Source organism: Manis pentadactyla, chromosome 10 (assembly GCF_030020395.1).
Source record: "Manis pentadactyla isolate mManPen7 chromosome 10, mManPen7.hap1, whole genome shotgun sequence".
Lineage (NCBI taxonomy): Eukaryota > Metazoa > Chordata > Mammalia > Pholidota > Manidae > Manis > Manis pentadactyla.
The window spans coordinates 21,455,598-21,476,513 of NC_080028.1; the positions used below are offsets into that span (position 1 = coordinate 21,455,598).

Below are 20,916 nucleotides of genomic sequence, written 5' to 3' on the forward strand. Positions count from 1 at the left end.
GAAGTGTTAATTACCCTTCCATTCCTATTAGCCCCCATTAGACTATGTGAAATATGAATTTCTTTCCATTTACTCTAATACATAAGTGGCTTTGGCTGAATTCATGGGCACCTAGTTACAAGCTCAGAAATTCATCACCTAGCAACTTAGGAAATGAATTGAATCACTAACCCTGATTTAAGAAGAAAGAAGCAGAAAACTATCTTGCATTAAAAATGGAACTTGGAATAGATTCAGTACTAAATTGTAGATAAAGTGTATCAGCTTTCGGTAGCTCCACAGCCCAGAGGTCACTCTGGCCTGGCATTCAGCCAGAGGATGACGAGGTTTGGTGACAGGCCCATCCTTAGATCAGACGGGTCTTCCAAGAGGCGACAGTCCCCACATCCAGCGCTGGGCTGAGGGTGGGCTACATCTTGCCTTCCTACTCAGCCTCTCCTCAATCTTCCCATCAGCTAGATTAGGAACAGTGCAGTGCCAGAGTTTGGTTTGTGTTTGTTTATTGTTTGAATGCCCCCTTCAAACAGGACGTATGCTGTTTTTTAGGCATGAAATAATTTGGAACATTTGCCTAAACGAGAGCCCTTTGTTTTTTATGGCCCATACTTCTCCTAAGAAGCACGAAGTCCTGTTGAGAGTCCATTAAGCATGAGTACTGTTCCCATCCACACTGGCCACTGTGCAGGTCACCTCCAGTTAGCGCTTTGGCCAGGGCTTTCTGCCTCTGTCTGGGGGGCCCTCTCTGGAGGGGGCTCTGCATTCTCTCACTCACCGGCCAAGGAGGAGGCTCAGGAGGACTGCTCAGAGTGAGGGACGCGGGCTGATTCTGGGCTCTGTCACCTCATATAACACACCTTCCCAGAACCTCTCTATGAATTGGCTGGACCGAGCCATTCCAGTCTTCATCCGCAAGCCACACATCTCTTTAGCTGTTTCTCAACACGACAAAAGGCAACAGACTGGAAATAACAGTCTCTCCCTGTGGGTGAACACTGAGCTGCCAAACCTTCTATCCCAGAGAAGGGGCACGGTGAGCCCTGCCCCACCCAGTCCTCTTGAGCCTTTTTAAAGCTCCCGTCTCCTTAGAACATGCTTAGAGGCAGAGGCTGAGAAGTCCGTCTTAAACCGAGTGCATCACTGTGCCTCAGGATGATGTCAGCTTTTAATTTGTGGAGAAGTTGCTGAGATGACAGGAAATGGAAAGAATGCATCCTTCCTTCCTTCTTCTCCAAGGAAACCAACCCTCCAGTCTCCATTCAGTCAACAGCTGTAGAATCCTTGGGTTGGATTCTTCGTGCACACAGGGCACCAGCCTCCCAGTTCTGCAAAGGTACACAGTGCAGAGTGATGGCAGTGATGCAATCGTGAGATCTTAAGTCCCTGCTGCGTTTGAGCTCGATGGATAAATCAGGAAGTGCTGTTCAAAAATACCTCCCTACACAAGCCATCAGTGTGAATTCATTTAAAAGCAAGTTTTTTAAGTGCCAGTTAGGATGATTAAACATCAGTTATTCTTAGCCGAATAGAGAATATTTTTATTAGCCTGCCGTCCCTCTGGTTTAGACCATGGGAGCAGAGGAATAAAGTTTCAGCAGTGGGAGAGGAGGCAGATTTTGCCACAGAGCCACACTGAGAGGGACAGGCCTTGATGGACAATGAAAAAACAGCCCTGGGTGCCTGGGAAATAGAATACTGGGGGGTTCCAGAAAATTGGGAGGGTCAAGAAAGAGGAAAAATATCCTCATCCATTTGGGCTGCTGTACAAACGGCCATAGACTGGGTGGCTCAAACAATAAACATTTATTTCTCACAGTTCTGGAGGCTGGAAGTCCAAGATGGAGCCACCAGCCGGCTCGGTGTTTGCTGAGCCCGGTCTCCGGTTCCCACGCAGCCACCTTCCTGCTGTGTCGCCACGTGGCAGGGAGAGCCCGCTGGCTCTCACCTCTTTTGAGAAGGCGCTAATCCCCTTCTCAAGGGCTCCACCTTCATGACCCCATCACCTCCCTGAGGCCCCGCCTTGGAACACCATCACACTGGGGCTTAGGATTTCAAGAAAGGAGTCTGGGAAGACACAGACATGCAGTCCATAACAGACGGAGGGCTCCAAAGACACCCTTTATCTACTTTACAGCTTTGCCCGGGGCTATGATGCCATCACACACCATTGAAAACTGTCAAGACTGACAGCTTATGAATTCGGGGAATTCAGTATAATAAAAATCATAGGGGACTTTTCACTATAATACTTTCCCAAGAAGCCAACCTATCTTTTGCTGGGAAAGGATCTCAAGAACACAAAATGCAATTTAGTTACAAGTTGGAGCCAGTGCTCTGTTTTCGTTAACAGTGGATCCTCGACGGATGAGACCAAATCCACAAAGATTTCTCAAGGTATTGGCAACCCCTAATTAAAATGATGGTGAAGGCACTCAGCACCTGCTAACATCATACCTGTAAAGACACTGTAGATCTTATTTATAAATTCATTTTAAGACTCACTAGTTCCTAATTTAGTTTTCTATTTGAAGAAATGCTGAGTGCCAGAACAGGATCATGACCTTCTATTTTGTAACCGTATCTTGCGATAGAATGTTACTTGTTTATAAAGGGCCTCCAATTTCACTTTGAGTTATTTTTGACAGAGCACTGCATGTAGTGTCAACATATAGGGCCGCAGGAGAAGAATGTCTTAATTTAATTTTCTTTTATATGTTAATTCTGTAATTGCTTCCCAACCACATGCTCAGTGGGGTGAGGGACATGAAGTACTTGCTGGGGGTGCTGGCAGGGAAGGACATTTTGTAAGCATTTTTAGGCATTGATGGGTATACACGGAACATTTTATTGCCGACAGGTTATTTAAGACTGTGCAATTAAAAAGTAATTAGGGGAACTAAAGCTTTGAGGGTTTTAGATCTATGACAACTGCAAGAAACATAAATGGAATATTATGAGATGAGAAGTGATTGCACTATTATGTGAAATTTTTTGCTTTTTAAATACATCTATGTATCAACGAAGTTTCTAGCAGGTTTGCAGCCAAGATGATGCTCCTTGGTTATTTTGTGCTTCAGGATAATAGTACTTAAACCTTTCCTCACTGACCTCCCACTAGTTATTCCCAGAGGCAGGTTGGGACAAGGGGGCTGGTAGGGAGAGGGCATGAAGAAGTGCTGGAGAGGAAAACATAAAATCATATCAAGCCCACGAGAGAGGGGTGGGGATGAAGGTTTTGCAGTGTTTGAAAGAGCCTGAACACTACAGACAACCCCAGATTTCAGTCCTACTCCACCACCTGCCCCTCAGAGGCGCTTACAACTGAGCACTAGTTTCCCCTTTGAAGGTGGTGGTGACGCCCTCCCATCCACTTGAATTACCCGCGGTGGATATAATTGGAGACGTGCTGCCACCACGGGGCCCTGCACCAAGCCAGGCACCCAAAGCTTGAATATTGCAGAGCGGTGTTTCCCTCTTCCCACCCCTCTGCCTTAGCCTCCTTGGAGCCCCCAAGAGAGCAGCCGCCTGCTTCCTTCTGTCCTTGCTTTGCTCCATGGGAGGCGGAGCAGGACACAGGGTGGCAAGCAGCAGGGCAGGGAGGGATGCGGAGCACCTCCCTGGGGCAGAGCTCCTGCCAGCATGCAGAAGGTAGCAGGAGACCCTTTCCAGAGTTAGCAGGGGGCAGCACTGCCTATCTACAGGTGTGCGTGGGGAAGGGAAGCTGTAAAATGCTTAGTAATTCCTATTTCTTGGGAGGGTCTGCCACCCACACTGCTTGGGCACCCAGGACCTGGTGAGAACAGCTGCTCCAGGACACGACTCCTTCAGGTTGTTTTTAATTAAATGGAAACATTTCTTCCAGACCTGGTGTACAATTGCCGATAGCGTGTTGGATCACTTTGAGCATTGCTGATCTAGAACATGCTAGAAACGGGGAAACCCAACTGCTTCCCAGCGTGGTTCTAAAATAGGCTGGTTTGCAAAGGAAAACAATGGTCATTTATGTAATTTCTTCCAGAACATAATCGCTGAGCATGAAATTCGTAATATCTCCTGTGCCGCCCAGGACCCAGAAGACCTCTCAACATTTGCTTATATCACAAAAGATCTGAAGTCCAATCACCACTACTGTCACGTGTTTACTGCCTTCGATGTGGTGAGTAACTGTCCTCTCTGGACAGACTAAACATTTGTCCAAACGTACCTGGATTTTATTGAGGGCCCAGCATGCAATTAAGACACTTGGCTTGTTCACCAAGTATTGAAGTATACCTAGAGTAAAGCATTTTGCACACTCACCTTTTCTTAGCTTTTTCTGTATTTCATTCATCCATTGAATTTAGAACTCCACTTCTACCTAGTATCTGAACTGCCACTGCTCAACTTCTAAAGTCACACTTCAGATTTGATGGATTCCTTTCTTTCTCTGGTACCAAAATATAGTAAAATGTCTTCCAGCCTCCTTGATCCTTTGTTGTCTTTGTTGGTTTCTCTGGTAGCCAATTCCAAGCAACAGGGCATAATAGTCTAGGATCGTTTGGAAGAAAAGTTAATTTCAGTGACTCATGCAATATGTCTGGTTTTCTATACTAACTGGTAGTCAAATTAGACACCCACAAATAATAATTGGGAACACCAAGGTTTGGTCCATTTGTTTATTTAGCAGTTAGTCTTGTAATGTCACTCGTGTGGTGTTAAGCAACTTTAGTCCTATTTGTCATTAAGCCTAAAAATTAGCCCCTCTGTTATAGACTTGGAAAATGAAAGCAATTCTAGAAAACAAATGTTCCTTTTATGTGTTTTTTTAAATGTATATGTAAAAATGTATGAAATATATATTTATTTGTATGTATATTTGATGTGGTGAGCAACTACATTCTTTGCACAGATTAAATATTTCCCCAAATGTACCTGGATTTTATTGAGAGCCCAACTTCCAATTAAGACATTTGGCTTGTTTCATAAATTATTAAGGGTTACTTAGCCCAAGGCATTTTGCAGATTCTGTATAACCTCATCATGGTACAAATTGCTTGAGCCTATGTCTAATCTCTAATACAGTACATGAGGCATTCGCATATGATGCAGACAGAACAGATATGGCTGTAACCATGAGATAATTTCTACCCAGAGGAATAGTAAAATGTCACTTTAATATGACAGCTTTGACCGGCACAATGGATTTGAAACACACATATTTTAAAAATTACACAGAAGTTGCAGTGTAATATATTCTTGGGAGGTCAGCCCATAGTTCAGCGTCTTTCTCAGTTCCGACAAACACCCATGGACCAAGGATCACCACTGACCAAAACACTCACCTTGCTAAGGCATGAGGCACTCATGCGCAGAGCATTTGTATCATGCTGCATGTGGCTCATCCCCTTCAGTGTGTGAAGATTGAAAACAGGAAAGAATATTCATGTGCCATTAAAAAACTCCCTCTCTTTTGGGAGGCAGGCAGACAATAATATAAAAGTGGTATGTGATAACAGTAGGAACTGCAAAGTATAGCCCTCAAAGGCGGTGCTAAATATCTCTGGATGCATTTATTTGCATGGGATCCACGGTGTTGATGAAAATCATTTCAGCACTGGGTTTCTGGTGCCTTCAGCGTAACTTGTCATTCTTGTGAAATGCCATTGTTTCTGTAAACAGCAACATTCCATCCTGTCCACATGTACTGGTGTGTATGCAGCATCTCCCCTCTCCGGTTGGGTTGGTGTCGTAGAAAGAACAGTCAGACCAGAGTCTGCATCCCAACACAGCTACCTGTTTCCCGAGCGTAGACTAGTTATAGGACTCTTCTGAGTCCCAGTGTCCTTTGTCCATAAAACAGGTTGTACCCACTATGTTTCATCAGGATTGAAATGAAGGAACATAGGTACAGTGCCTGATAAATAACAAGCACGTGATACAAGTCCATCCCCACCTCTTCTCTCTCCTTGCCTACTGACATTGCAATTGACAGCCTGGCCCTTTACTGCTAAAAGATACAAGATAAATTTACCAGACACATATTTATGGTCCAAAGGTTTCCCACTATCCTTCTAAAAAATAGAGAGAGGCAATGAATAAGTAAAATAAAACAATAGGAAGAAATCTTTGGTTCTACAGGCCTTATATTGGTATATTGCCTCCATCCAGTGTTTTCACCGATTCCCATACATTTCAGGATGAATTCCAATCTTTCCTTGAAGATTGTGGCATTTCTTTCTAAACTGGCTTTCAAAGTAGTCTATAATTTGCTGTAATAAGAGTATCTAAAGCATTGTTCTATATTCAAACTAAAAATGATACCTATGGGCCATCTGCCCCCTTCAGTTTTTTAGCTTGTAGCTACATTTATGCAGTGCCTGAATACCAAGTGTGAATTGTGGGGGAAAATAGTCAACTGTTGAGTTTTAGAATCAACAGCATGTCCCTGATGCATTTGGAGAACATGTAGAGAATTGCTTCACCTTTTGTCTTTTCATCCAGATGTTTGATTTAATGTAGACATTCACTAGCTTAGGATTCTGATATCAGCTCCAAAGGATTTTCATCATACACCACAAATCCACCATTTTAATCCTCTCTAGGTGAAGTTTGTCTAACTTCAGAAATAGTAACAAAGGCCACCAGCCTTGACCTGAGCCTTTGAGCAATTTTGAGATGCATCAAGCTTTGGCTGCACTGAAAAAAAAGCCTCTTTGAGCATGGATTTTGTACCATTATATAGGGCAGTTCAATACTCAGTTCTGTCTTGGTGCCTTAAAAATCTGTTCATATGAGTCAGTCCCCTGCTCAAATGGCAAAAAAAAAAGAAAAGAAAAGAATACCTTAAGTATTCATTTAATAACTTAGCTGCTGTGTATGACTAAATATACATTTTTACTTGCAGACTTATTGCCACTTTGGCCTTATAGACCTTTTATGGGTCACAAAACACTTTTATGAGTATCTGTATCATCAAAAAAATCCAGTGATGTCTAGGATACTTCCAGTTTCTGGAGAGTTAGATTTGAAATTCAGAGCATTTTCCCATAGAAATCCTGTGATCTTGGAAGGGGGGCCCAAGCACCCCTACAAAGGATAGCCTGTGAGCTTAACAAAGTTCATTTATTATGGGACGTTGCTTTTAACATAGTCCCATTCACTATGGGACACTGCAGAGTATGCTTTAGGAAGGGTTTACTTTGTGATCTCTAAGCCTGTTTTTCCATTACTTAGAATCTATGCTAAATTCTGCCTGTGATATTTTCAGTTCCAGATGACAGGCAGATGAAAATAAAAAGACAAGAGCGAAAAGTGAAACCAGAGTTCCCCAGGAAAAGGCCAGTATGTACCTACTGGCAGGCGCCAGACCCACTCTGCCTCCTAGACTCTCACTACTGGGGCAGCTGATTTTTATTCTCATTTCTAACCTGCTAGGCCAGGAACACATCCCACACACGACAGAACAAAAGGCTTTCCAAGCTCCGCCTTTCAGCCCTGAGAACATGGGGGAAGGGAGCAGTGGGACAGGGCAGAGAAGGCTGGTTATAAGACTGGGAGTCTCAGGGGGTTGAAAACACAGGTTCAGCTCTTCTCTCCTCCTCTTTTCTCTCAAGTGAGTGCAGGGAATTCCATGCTGCTAGGATTACGAGAGAGGGGCAGGAATTTCAGTGGCCACCAGACCCCAAGGCTGCTGCAATCATCCTTCGAAGGCCAGTGTATGTAAGAGACAGATAGAACCATGGGAATTTGGAAACTGTCGTCTTCTACATGTTATTCACTCAGTGTACATTGCGGTGTTTAAAACTGAGGCAGGTAGATCAGAAAGATTTTGATGCATCCTCTGTGGGAATATTGCACTTAGTTTTAAAATCTTGGAAGGACCTCTTTCAGTACTTTTAAAATATGAAAAGTTTTTTTTTAATAGCATTAAAAGCCATGACTGCTGCTAGATCCTTGCTAATTCTCACTTTGTCTATAAAGAATATGTTTGCAGTCTTTGATATTTTTAAGGGAAAAAGGTACTCATTTTTCCCTTAAATGCAACTCCCAAATTCTGCCGGCTTCCGTGTTCAGCACGTGGTGTGTCTTAGACAAGCTTAGAGACGTGTAGTGAGCGTCTAGGTCATGATGCTGGTGGGTGGTGCGGCGGGAGTCAAATCTCCCTCTTTCTTGTGCTTTCTTGGCCGAGTGCAGACCATAAGAGGATCCAAAGTGGGGAACCAGAAAGGACAAAATGCAGGAAAGCATGGTCATAGCATCTCATAGGACTCTGCCGTCACAATGCACCAGCAAGCCCAAGCTTTAGAGGGGGAACACCAGAGGCAGCCACACTTCTGACTTGGGCTCTACTGCAAGTTTTTTTCTTGGTTTTCTCATCAGTTTAATGAAATCTAAAATTTCTGAGCCATATATTTTTCTTCCCAGTTTTTTTTTGAGATGTAATTGACATATACTCCTATGTTCTTTTAAAATAAACAACATAAGGATTTGACACATGTACGTATTGCAACATGACCACCATAACAAGTTTCACTAACCTCCACCACCTCACATAGGTACAGTTTTTTTCTGCCTTGTGATGAGAACTTTCAGGTCTACTCTCTTAGCGACTTTCAAATATACGATCCGGTATCGTTAACGGCAGTCACCATGCTGTAGCTGACACCCCCTGGACTTACTGTCCCATAACTGGAAGTTTGACCCTTTTGACCCCCTCCACCCATTTTGACCTTTCTTAAACTCTGAGATTATCTCCATGGGGTAGTTTGAGGTTCTGATGAGAAGGATTTATGGCTTATGTTGCAGAGGTTGTCCCACAAAGTGACCCCCTGAAGGTGCAAAAGCACTTTTGTTGCTGATAGTAGTTGACCTCTGACAACTAAATTAAATACTGTATGTGGGGCTAGGTGGTCTCGTTCAGTCTGTTTCTCGTTTTCTCCACCTGAAGATGGCCTTCAACCCAATCTATGATATGAAAATACCTGGCAATGTAAGAAAATGTTAAAGTGCATAGAGCCTTTAAGATGGAACTGTAACACTTTCCCGGGCTGGTCTCCCACTTGTAAAGTAGCAACCAAGAGGCACACGGAAGCCATTCCTGGCCCTGCACAGCTGGATGAGCCACATGCCCTCGAGGCGGGAGCAGCGAATGCCGTGATCAGCACTCCCAGCCCTGTGGTCCTAACACACCACGACCTGTCCCCCCACCAAAAACAGCATAAATTACCACTGCTGGGTTGCATTTATCCATCTCTCCTCTTCATTGGCATAAATCATTGCGAATTAACCAAGTCATAAAGCGAAGGTGGGTGGATATTAAGGGAATAATAGTCACTCTTTCTTTCTCTCAGCCCTTTTTTTGTGGGGAGACAGTAAGGGATGTTATCAGTGCCTTAAATCAATCCCATTTTTATATCAAACCTGAAAATCTTTTTCACAGGTTGGTTTGCAGCATTCATATATGTGTTCATTATTGCCTCCTCCCAAATAACTAACAAGCAGCTGTCACGTGTGGGGGTGTGGCTTTTAGACTCAGGCTGGTATTGAATCCCAGGTCAGCATTCTTAGCTTTATGGATTGGGCAAGAACTAACCCGCAGTTTCCTCATCTATAAACTAGTCCCCTCCACCTAGGTTAGTATGAGGATTAAACGAGACAACAGGCGCCGTTCCCGGCACCTGTGTCCAGTCCCAGCTGCTGAGGTCCGGAGAGCAGTAGCGGCGGTCACGTGGTGGTGGTTTTCTTTCTTCCCGTCAGACCCTGTGTGAGGGCTTTCTACGTCTGCCACAGCACCCATCTACACTTGAGGAAAAAAGTCAAAGTCCAAATAAAATACATTTATTCAGGGCTCCCCAGGAGTGAGGCACCGTCCCTGCTCCCCAGTAGCTCGTAGTTCAGGAGCTGTGGGGACACCACTAGTAGTTGCAATAAAATCAGATCCCAGTTATCCTGGAGTCATGCCGGCACCCAGCAGGGCTGGTGCTCCCAGAGGCGTGCTGGGGCTGGCAGCTGAATGCTTAGTTCACATGAATATGTTATAAGTTTGGAGGCGTAACAACTCATTAGTTCCCTTTGTGATGATGAGCACAGGGCATTAGGCATCTGCAGTAGGCAAGAAAAAGTCACTTATATTTACTGTGTTATTAAGCCAAGGAAATGGACTTGTCCATTTGAGGAAGATTTTCAACAACGAGGGTTAAAATTAATAAGGGTTTGATTTTGGTTAAATGCCCCTTTTTGAAGGCATCGTGAGTGAAGAGTTTCCTCTAGTTTCTACCAGGAGCTTTCACTTTTGAATAGTGGGGAGATGTTGAAATCTAGCAAGTATCTCTTCTGCACACCCTTTCCCCAAATCCCTACCAAGTAGCAGGAAAAAGGTTGAGACTGTGTTTCCCTTCTGCGCTGGCCGGCCAGTCCCTCTGGCATGAATGTGAGAGGCCCGCTGTCCAGCCACCGGAGGCTGTGGCTCCACGGACAGGCGACCCCACAGCACAAGTTTGCTAATCAGTCTTTCGCTAAGCGGTGCACACTCCTGTACTCAGGCTGAGGCATAAAGTTAAGCCTTAGCAGATAACAGTGGAATCACCTGCTACCTTTCAAACTCTAGTTTTTGAAGAATGTTTAATGACAGGCAAAACCCATTCATGATTTAAAGTTGCACAAAAAAGCAACTTAGGAAACTGCACCTAGAGTATGATTCTAATTTTGTTTTTAAATTCACATACGTAAATATTCATGTACCATATAAAGGTATTTGTGTATATGTACAAATGTAAACAAGAGCGTAAACCCAAATGGCTGTATCCCAGCAATAGAATTTTACAGGTGATTTATCTTTTCTTGTATTTTCAAATTTGTCTATGTGTACCCCTGTTATAATTAGGGGGAAATGTTAATTTCATGATTCTTCTAGCTGAAATAAGCCCTAAAGAAGCTATCTGCATTTTGGCCAGTTGATAACGTCAGCCCTGGTATCTTAGCACAATGCCTAATATTTATTTCTAAATGCTAAAGACCTGTGATTGGTGTTTATTTCTATAATCTATCAAGATTAACTTCTGCTTGTACTTAAGATAACTAGAGTTAAAGAGATGTCAATGAATTCTGTGAATCTGCCCAGAATATACTCAAAGTTATTTTTGCCTCAAGACGTGGGTGAAGCAACATGTAGACGGAACTTACGGTCTTAAAAACAAGAAGAGCAAAATACAGCCAAATGAGAAATGTGGCTTCTTCCTAGAGACCCCACAGAAGACCCAGATTGGAAAACACTTTCCTCTATCTTCAGGCCCCCAGTGGCTTTGCCTGCATTTACTCATCCAGGGCTACCTGGGGAGGGAAGAAAGGAGAATGGCTCTGGCCGTCCACATTCGCCCCTATCTTATCTTTAAGATGAAAGTCCTCTTACCATCTTAGGGACCCAATGGAGGAGTTGAACCTCCAAAGGGAAAAGGCTAGTAAGTCCACGCAGCAATAGAGCGATGCCCCAGGCACCTGGAGCCACTGGAGGAGGGCACCCGCCTTGGGGAGGAAGGCCATGGGAAAGGGGATCCGAGGAGGCTCCCAGGAGATAAGTGAGTCTCCAAGGATGAGCATAACTCACCAACGGTAAGAGATGGGAAGAGGGTGTAGTGCCCAAAACAAAAGCCATGTTATAACAGACAAAACACTTGGCTGTTCGGAAGAGCTTTGTGGGTGATTGTTGCAAAGAGGGCATCCTCTGAGAGGAAAGCCAGGCCCCTGCCCGTTGCGTCCCCAAGCACTGGTTGGTTGGTGGGCTGTTGAGCCCTGCAGTCTGGCCTTTGCTAAATGGGCCACTGTTTAACATGGCCTCAGCTGTACATACATCTCTAGACTGAACACATAGTTAGCTGGGTAAAAAAGAATAAAAAAGAACCCTGGAGCACCCAGGGTAGAAAGGGACCTAGAGGTCACCTGGGCCAGACCCCTTTCCCAGTACCATCTCCTCAGCAGCAGTGATGGGGGCCAGAGGGGGGAGCCCATGGCAGATTTAGCCCATGCAGATGATCCAGACTTGGTCTTTATTCACTAACAACTGGTGTAGAAAACAGAGGCTCCTCATAATGCCCCTGGCCTCCCTGCCCCACCTGGGGCTTCCAAGCACAGACACAGCCCTTCCCTTGAATGTCTGTGCTCGCACCCTCTCCCCAGGTGGGTAGTTCTGTGACCTCAGGAAGTACCTCCGCCAGGCCTGTACCTTTCTGAGGCTATGGAACTAATACTTCCATTTGTTCCTTCAATTCCAGACACTAAAATGAGGTGGTGGTTTTTTAATGCTAATGGAAAGTGCTTGTAGACAGGTTACAATGGTCTTCATGTAAAAAGCAGCCTCCCAGCAGGGCCCTCTGTCCCTGTGGTATCCCCTCCCCTCTCAGCTCACTTCCTTTGTTGTCACCTTCACCAGATGACATGGAAACTTGTGTCTGATACACTTTGTCAGCCAATTTGGCATTAGTGGATTAAGCAAAGTTAGCTCTCGAATGCATACTTCAGTGAACAAATGGACACTGTTTACCATTCACCCTTCCATAAAGGATCTAAGGCAGCCTACATGAATAGGCATAATAAATCTGGAAGTATACATACACAGATCCGAATTATGGAGAACACAGACTGAAAGGAAGATCAGCACCAAGGGAGAAGTTTTAACATCAATATGCAGAACATAGAACTCAAAACAGTTTTTAAAGCTGAGCCACAGATTTGACTCTGAGCTTCCTGGAAGTCAAGGCAAATAGGAAATACAGTCATTACATGCTTCTCATTTCTTTGAAAGAAGAGTATAGCTTTTTCTCTCAAAAGAAAACTTCAGTAAGACTGAAGTCTGAAAGAACCTTTTGTCCTGAATCTCCATGAGGGGGAGATTGTGTGAGAGTCACACTAACACACACACTGGCTCTCCAGAGCCCAAGGTTGCTCCTTACAGGGTCCCTCTGTGAAAGCGGGGTGGGCAGAACACCAGCAGACTCATGAAAGCAGTAAGGCAGGATTGCCCAGCAGCACAAAACACTGGCTAATGTGAAGTCAGATCTGGTTGGAATCCTGGCTCTGCCTCTTATTAGCTGTGTGAACTTGGCCAGGTTAATCAATATCACCAATTCTGAGCTTCTCCACATAAAATTGGGATGATAAACTCTCCTCTACAAGGTGTTTAAGAGTTAGATAATCCAATCAGCCACTTAGCTGGTCCCTGGAATGAAGTAAGCAGTGTAACATGGTAGGTGAGGCTGCCACTGTATCATCCCTACTGGAGAAAATAGAAACTGCTTCAAGTTTAAGGTGGCCTGACTTGGTGCAGGGCTCACACCCAGCTCAGCTGCAAGAGTGGACTGACTGGGTGTCCATAAGTTCATGTCCACGTACAGATTTTCAGCTGGGCTTGATAGAAATTGGACAGAAGTTTCACCTGGGCTCTGGAGTTAGAGTAGAGGTAGTGGTGTTCCAGGTTAAAGGAAGAGTCGGGTGTTCTAAAATTCAACTGGGCAGATGTTAGAATTGACATCCAATGTGAAAACTGAAGATTCTTGGCCAAATGGATAGCCAGACCCACTGGTACATGGATGTGAGCCACGGTGACAGCTGCAAATAGGGCCTGGATTTTGCCTGGAAAACAGTTCCCAGCCCTCTTTGCCAAAGGATGAAGAGGCTCTCAGAACTCCACAGGCATGGATTAAGAATTAATAAGATTATTCTGAGCTAGAAAATTTCCTTGTTTTTAATTATCAAAATGGAAAAACTTATTTTTATTGTAAAATTATTCATCTGCATTTGAACAAAGTTCAAAACATACAAAGACGTATAAAGAGAAAAATCATCCATTATCTCAACACTCAGTGATAAACACTAGTAACATTTTGATACATATCCGTTTTCTATATGTACAGACACCCATCTATGTTTCTATGTACATTTTCACTTACAGTCTTCTAACCAGTTTTTTAAATGACTCTATTTTATTTTAAATGACTGCCTAATGTTCTACTGCACGGGTCTCTGTAGAGAGGTACACTTAGTCTCCTAATAATGAAAGTTTTAGACACTATAATGAATATTCTTACAAATATGCCATTGAACACTCGCACCTAAAAGATTTTCCAACCAGGAGTTGCCAACACAGAAAAATCCTAGTGATGTGGCAGTTAACACAAATGAATTACCTTTGTGGCCAGAGCTCTCCCTAGGAGGCAGTCTATGCTGAAGTTTACTAACACCAAATTGGTGAACATGCCGGGTACAGCTTCAGTGCCCAGGATACCGGAGGACAGGCCAGGGGCATCTCTTTGTCTCTCCCTCCATGAGCCTCCCCTCCCCCACATCACTCAGTGAGCACTTCCTGGACACTCACCGTAGGCCAGGCACAGGCCAGGCACAGGCCAGGCGGCACGACTCGGTCCCTGACCCATGGGAGTAGCTCCCTAAACACCCATGGTGATGGTGGCGTCGGCTGCAGTCCTGACTGCTTTAATGAGCTAACAGTCATACAGGCTTACCTACACGTCTGCATTTTGCAAAAGGAAAACAAGTTTGCTCTCTGGATTACAGTTAGGATCCATCCTATAGTGTGATGGTTCCAGAAATTCCTCTAATGTAGCAATTCTTAATCCACAGATCAAAATGCCTGGGGGAGAAGGGAAAGGCTATGGAGACGGATGTGCAACACCCCACCCCAACCCCAGCAGTTCCCCATTGACCTGGAGCTCCCTGCCTCCATCCTAAAGAGCCTCAGCTGGAGAGGGAGAGCCCCATGGAGGGAGCAGGTCCACTGGCTGAGAATCCCTGAGTTAATGGTTGATGTCAAATCATCAAAAACACCCTTTGCCTAGAAGCTCCCTCTCCTAATCCTGGAACAAGACCCAGGAAAAATTCCACGGCCATTAGATATCCTTACCACAGTCAGGATGCACTGACCACTCAGAAGCTTCTGTGTTTAATGTTTCTAAGCTTCTTTTTTTAACAGTTTGCAGAAGTCTTTTATTTTATCCTCAGTGTAGGTCTAAGGTAGAGAGAGCAAGAGCACAGCCTGTCAGAATACCTGGATTCAAATCGGTCGGCCAGCTACTGGCATTGTGAGCAAGTCGTTTAACCTTTCTGGGCTTAATTCTTTCCCGTTCACAACAGGAATAATAACAGCCCCACAGCTATTTACTACAGTAACACTTGGAAGGTTGTAAGGATTAAATAAGAGCCCACTTGAAGTGTGGCAGGTGGAGCGTAGTAAACAGTAAATAATAATACTGGCCTGTGTCATCGTTAGGTTAAATGTTGTGATTGGCTGACCAGTCCAGTAAGGTGCATGTTTTTATCCCCATTTTTAAGATGAGAAAAATGAGGCTCAGAGTGCACTCTTCCCAGTAATCACCCCCCCAACTGCCCACCCACCCACAGGACCCCTTCTCTCGGTGGTGGTCTGTGTAAGGGAGGAAATCATCGGAGCCGGCTGTCATTGTAAGTGTGATCCTAGGGAGAGATTCATGCTGGAACAGCCAAGGCAAGTATTTTCCAATCAACTCATAGGGGCAGAAGGAACCTAGGTTAGAGCCAGACAGTTACAGCCTTTGAGAATAGGGAATGTAAAGCTAAGTGAGTTTGAGTTTATGCCCAAGGGAGGTAGTAATTAGAAATGAAAGAGTGGTTGTGCCGACTTAAAAGGACACTGCAGCTCTGTAGTTTGGGCTGACCTGTATGCAGGGACACCTCAGTGCTTACTGTGACACTGACACCAGGACAGGTCACCAGCAGCCAGGGATGGGGGTGGGGCAGCTCCAGGAGTGACCTCGTACTGTTCATCACAGCTCACAGGCTGACTTCTCTTCCTGCCACCTGAATGTGGGTCCAGCCAGCCTTCTTTGGCATCTTGTGGTATTCCAGTTATCATTGCGGAAAATACCATCTCAAAATTAATGGCACAAAACAACATTTACTTAATTATGTTTATGGTTCTATGAATCGGGAATATGGGCAGAGCCTGGCAATTCAGACGGCTGGAAATGCTGGGCCATCTCTCCAGGGCCTCTGTGTGGCATCTCCTGGAGCTTGAACGTCCAGGATGACTCCTTTTCTCCGAGCATGGGTGGGCAGCCTCTCCCCCCAGCCAGCTTGGACACCCTCAGAGCCTGGTGATCTCAGGGTGGCCAGATTTCTTCACAGGCTTGGTTTCCCCCAGTGGGAGTGTTCCAAGGGGCCCAGGCCGAAGCTGCAAGGCCCCTCGAGGTCTGATCTCAGAGTCCCAGCATGTCACTTCTGCACACTTTGTTGGTTGTAAAGCCAATTCAGATTCAAGAAGGCGCAGAGGAACAGACTCACCCTCTCAGCAGGGAACGTCTTGGCGGGTACAGTGAGGGGAAGTGATGGCAGCATTCATGGAGGCAAGTTGACACATGTGGGCTGAGAACATTGGATTTTGAGTCACAAATATTGGTTCGTATCTTTGATTTTCTAGCTCTGTGATGTCAAGTTATTTAACCTCTCTGAGCTCAGGTTCCTCATCTATAAAACGAGGATAATGATACTTTACTGCAGATGATTGTGGTAAGACTTAAATGAGATAAATCTAGTGCTTGGCTCGATGCCTAACCCCTGTGAAGTCCCTGCTGAACAGTAGCCGTAACTGTTGGTGGTGTTACTCCAGCCTGTCCTTCATTCAGCATCTGCCAAGTCCCTGCTGTGTGCCAGGCACAGTCTTAGGCATGGCCGCAAGGATAATAATATTGAAAGCAGAGACTAATTGGACTTTCAAGTTTTGTTGTTTTCTTTCTGTTTTTGTGAGCAGTGTCACTGGCTGTTCAGTGCCAGCCAGCACCAATGGGGTGGGCAAGCCTGGCTGAATGGAGGAAGCACCTAAGCCCCTCTGATATTACAATATTATTTTTGGCCTTGTCCCAGTACAGTCTCCTGCTCTAATGCTAAAGCTCCTCGCATCTTAAGTAGTGACGATGTTACTAAGGAGAGGCCGGAGAAACGAACCTTCCTCCTTGTTCAACTGTGTGTCCTCAGGTCTCGTCTGATAACTGCCTGTTCCTCTCGAGGGCCCTGGTATATTGGTCACCCAGCACTCAGTATGCAAAAGCCCCATCAGAACCAGCTGCTCCCCATGTTTTCTCGTGCCCATGGGCCCTACCTGGCATCCAGAACCGATACAGGAAAGGTAACAGTGTCGAACTCTTCGCTATGTATAATCACAAAAGAGGAACTCTGAAAAGCATTCTAAAATAAAATGGAAAGCAAGACATCCAGGAGAGTGCAAGCCAAACCAGGAGAGGCCATTTGGCAGGAAATCTCAGTCCCAGTCTGGTTTCTCTGTCTTATTTGAGTCGTTTCCTACACGAGGAAGTAATTAAAAATGAAAGGGCAGAGCTGCTAACTCAGTACCTTTCAAAACCTCCAGGCTTCCCGAAACGGTCATGTGAAAGCCTCGCCCGCCCAGGTGAGCATCTGTGACCTTCAGGTGAGGACACTCGGGCTCGAAGTAAACTTCACTTCCAGGAATTTGTTTCTAGGCTACTCATAAAGGAATTCACGCTGTTCCAGTACCTTAAAGCTGCACATTTCAGCATCCCTGAATCCACCGTCATTCCCTCAGGTTAGTTGCCCACCCAGAGCACGAGTATCTGCTGTGTAGCCCTGACCAAATGGACATTAAGCATCAAGTAAAGCATCAAGTAAAGGTGAACAAGACCAAGCACCAGCGACTTCATGTGGTGACTCCAGTAGTCGGAAGCCCCAGCCAGTCTGCCTTTCAGAGGGGACCCAACGCACACTGGGAGGCGAAGCTGACAGTGACGTGAGTGCCGGGTGTAGGCAGCCGAAGGGTGCAGCCCCCTTTGTGCGGTGGCGGCCAGAGCTGTCTGCCAGCCCTCCTCCACTCTCATTTGTTGGTGCATTACTAATTTACTAGTCTGACTCATCCCTGGAGGCAAAAAATGGGCTCAGTTCTCATTGCAGGAAGTGCTCAGCTGGCTGTGTGAGGTTCAGTGTTTCCAGCAAGAACAGATCTGTTGTGGGACCTCATTCCTTAACAAGTAGCTCAAAGGAGAAGACACATTCTGTGTCAAACCGACTCTCACACCCAGAGGCATTGTCCCATTGCTTGGATCTAAGACCATGACAATCTAGCATTGATTGAAATCCAGTCAGTCTAGAAACCCATGGGCCTCTTCCACACGTCTCTGACATCCATCCTGCATCTCCCTCGCCATCAAGTGGGAACCATCCTAAACAGTTCTCCCCAGAATCGTGGGAATTGAGCTATCCTGTGTGCTTGATTGGGGCAGGGGGGTGGTCAGAGTTGCAGAATCAGCATAAGCAGAATGCTCTGTCTGTGGATTTGAAAACGCAGCTACACACTCTGGAGACATTCATTGGAATGGAAACTTGGGACAAAACAGGCCTGCTTTCAGCTGGTGCGGTGGTTTTAAGAAAGCTCTTTGGGGCCAGTAGGCACCCACTTCTTTGATGCACTGTGACCTTGGGATGTTGCTGGGACCCTGCCTCTTTGGGGTCAGACCATGTCCTGTTTCCTAAGTGAGAGAGACAGGGTGGAGCTGTGCTCAGAAGAGAATGCAGAAGGCAAGGTGGATAACTGAAGAAGAGAACAGAAAGCTAGAAGCTGTCTTGAGAGGAGCAGTTGAAGGTCCAAAGAAAAGAACCTTTCTCCCATGCACTGCTTTGCACGGCATTCAAGCCTGACAGCATCTCCTGTCTCTTGCTGATTTGATGATAAAATATGGAGTGGACCCATAGGGAGAGCAAATGCCTCAAGAAATAGATGGATAATTGGCTCTGTTTGCATGCTGGCTGCTGTATCTGTGAGACGCCACACCAGCATGACTAATGCCTCTCCCCTCCACCTAAATTAGATTTTGATTGTGTTTCAGAGATGTTCACTGAATCACAGATGTTTGAGGTAAAAAGACCCACACTTCTCAGGAACACCTCCCGTGGAGTGTGTGGGATCGTCCTCGCAGGCACGGCTGAGGTGCTGAAGTATCAGTAACCCCTTCCCTTCCAAGGCTGGGGTGCAGCCAGCTGACCATATGGGGCCTGGGCATAAAAGGGTCCATGGGCTTGGGCCCCATTCCCACGGGGCGAACTGGGGAGTTGGCTGTAAACAAGCGTGTTGCGTCAGTGACTAATGCCTCATGTAGGCCCTAAAGTGGACCTGGATTGTCCTGTTTGTGGCAGACTCCCACTGACGCATGGCCACATCAAGTGGGGTAATTCAAGGTCCTGCTAGTTCACCTTCCACCATGTTCCTCAGCAACTCAGCTGGTTCTGCCCTGCAGTGTGCTGAGTAAATGCTTTCTCATTTCTCTTACAGAATTTAGCCTACGAAATCATCCTAACACTGGGACAGGCATTTGAAGTCGCTTACCAGCTTGCACTGCAAGCAAGAAAAGGGGGGCATTCCTCCACACTTCCAGAAAGCTTTGAGAACAAACCCTCCAAACCCATCCCCAAACCCCGTGTCAGCATTCGCAAGTCGGTGGTAAGTAGAAAAGCTACTCTGCACCCCGTTAGCTGGGGGGAGAAGGGGCTGCTAACCAGGCCCTTGCCTGCTGTGGGGTCAGCCCTTCTCCTGGCATGAGTCCTCCCGGAATGTGCCCCAGCTCAGTTCCTACAAAGTCTTGGGACCATCTGCCTGAACCTGGAGGCACCCAAGAAAATTCCACTTTGTCACCTGCTGCTGCCCTTGCTGAATCTTTCCTGAAGGTTCAGGCAAGCTTGGGAGCAAGGTTCCCTGAGGCCTCTGCTGCCATCCCACTGGGGGTTAAACCTCCCGCGATCCCCTGGCCCATAGAAGGGTTAGCAGTGGTTCACAGGGAAGGTGTCCCTGGTGCACAGCCAGAGGAACTTATATGCACAGACTGTATGCGGATCGAAGCAGAACTGCCCCAGTTGCATTGCAGGAAGCCTAGGTAGCCAGGCCCAGCGTGCTTTCTCCCGGCAGCTGAGACTTCCTGCAGAGCGGTGACTGTGCAGAAGGCTCAGCCCCTCCTCCTCGTCATCTGCCTTCCTCCAGGAATTTCCTCCCCTTCCCTCCCACAAGCTCTGCAGACATCCTGTCCTAACAGACTTTCATGACTTCAAAGCGGCCGCCTCTAGTAGTAGCAATACCCAGAAGCTGGAATATTACCAGCCTCCCATCTGGTTTCTGCTCTGGCTGCCGTATGGCATCCTAGAAACTTTAAGACTCGGGGCAGACAGGCATCCCCAGATGCATTGCTCTCGTGCCCACATATCCTTCCAGATACCCATGACACCCTCCTCCCCACTGACCCCTGTCCCCAGGGTCAAGTGCAGGATTTTTAGTGTTTTCAGAGAGGCACCTACCTCTGTGACCGTGTGGCTTCTTATTTAAAATCCTCGTTCAGTTTCTGCTCCCTTCACCCTTCTTGGCAGCTTCAGCGTCCATAGGGATGATCCCTCCAGTGTCTGGCCTCTCTACTCCTTGACAATCACTTCTAGGATCTTCACCTCCACCTCATCTCAGCCATTCACTCCTGTGCTCATCCCTCATTGCGATCATCATCAACAACTACACGTGGCTGAAAACCCTTCAAACACCTCCACACCTATCCAACCCCACTGGCTCACAATGCTGATTCCCAGAACTCCAGACTTAATCAATTTCTTCTTCAATATTTAACAAACATCTGAAACTTAGCATGTCCAGAACAGAATTCTTTTCTTTTTCAGTATTGCTGATGACATATAAATTCTCAGTTTGACTTAGTAGATTTATATCATGACAGCTGTAAATGTTAGTACACTGCATTGTTTATAAATGGCTGATTGTTGGAGTCTTTTGTCTCACCAGTAGAGTGGAAAGAATAAGGACATACTTATGATCTGTATTTCAAAATGGCTAAAATCATCTAAGGTATACTCTATTATAATTGTATAATATAATTTTTAGATTCC

General features: G+C 45.8%; 1 protein-coding gene across 9 annotated transcripts in view; it reads left to right on the plus strand.

Moving 5' to 3' along the window:
- ANKS1B (ankyrin repeat and sterile alpha motif domain containing 1B) overlaps nucleotides 1–20,916 on the plus strand; it is a 1,001,987-nt gene that overhangs the window by 973,658 nt on the left and 7,413 nt on the right. For all 9 annotated transcript variants that reach the window (XM_036891074.2, XM_036891080.2, XM_057486481.1 and 6 more), the window contains 2 exons: nucleotides 4,016–4,153; nucleotides 19,313–19,480. In XM_036891074.2, the coding sequence (XP_036746969.2) occupies nucleotides 4,016–4,153; nucleotides 19,313–19,480 (306 nt within the window). The remainder of the gene's footprint in view (nucleotides 1–4,015; nucleotides 4,154–19,312; nucleotides 19,481–20,916) is intronic.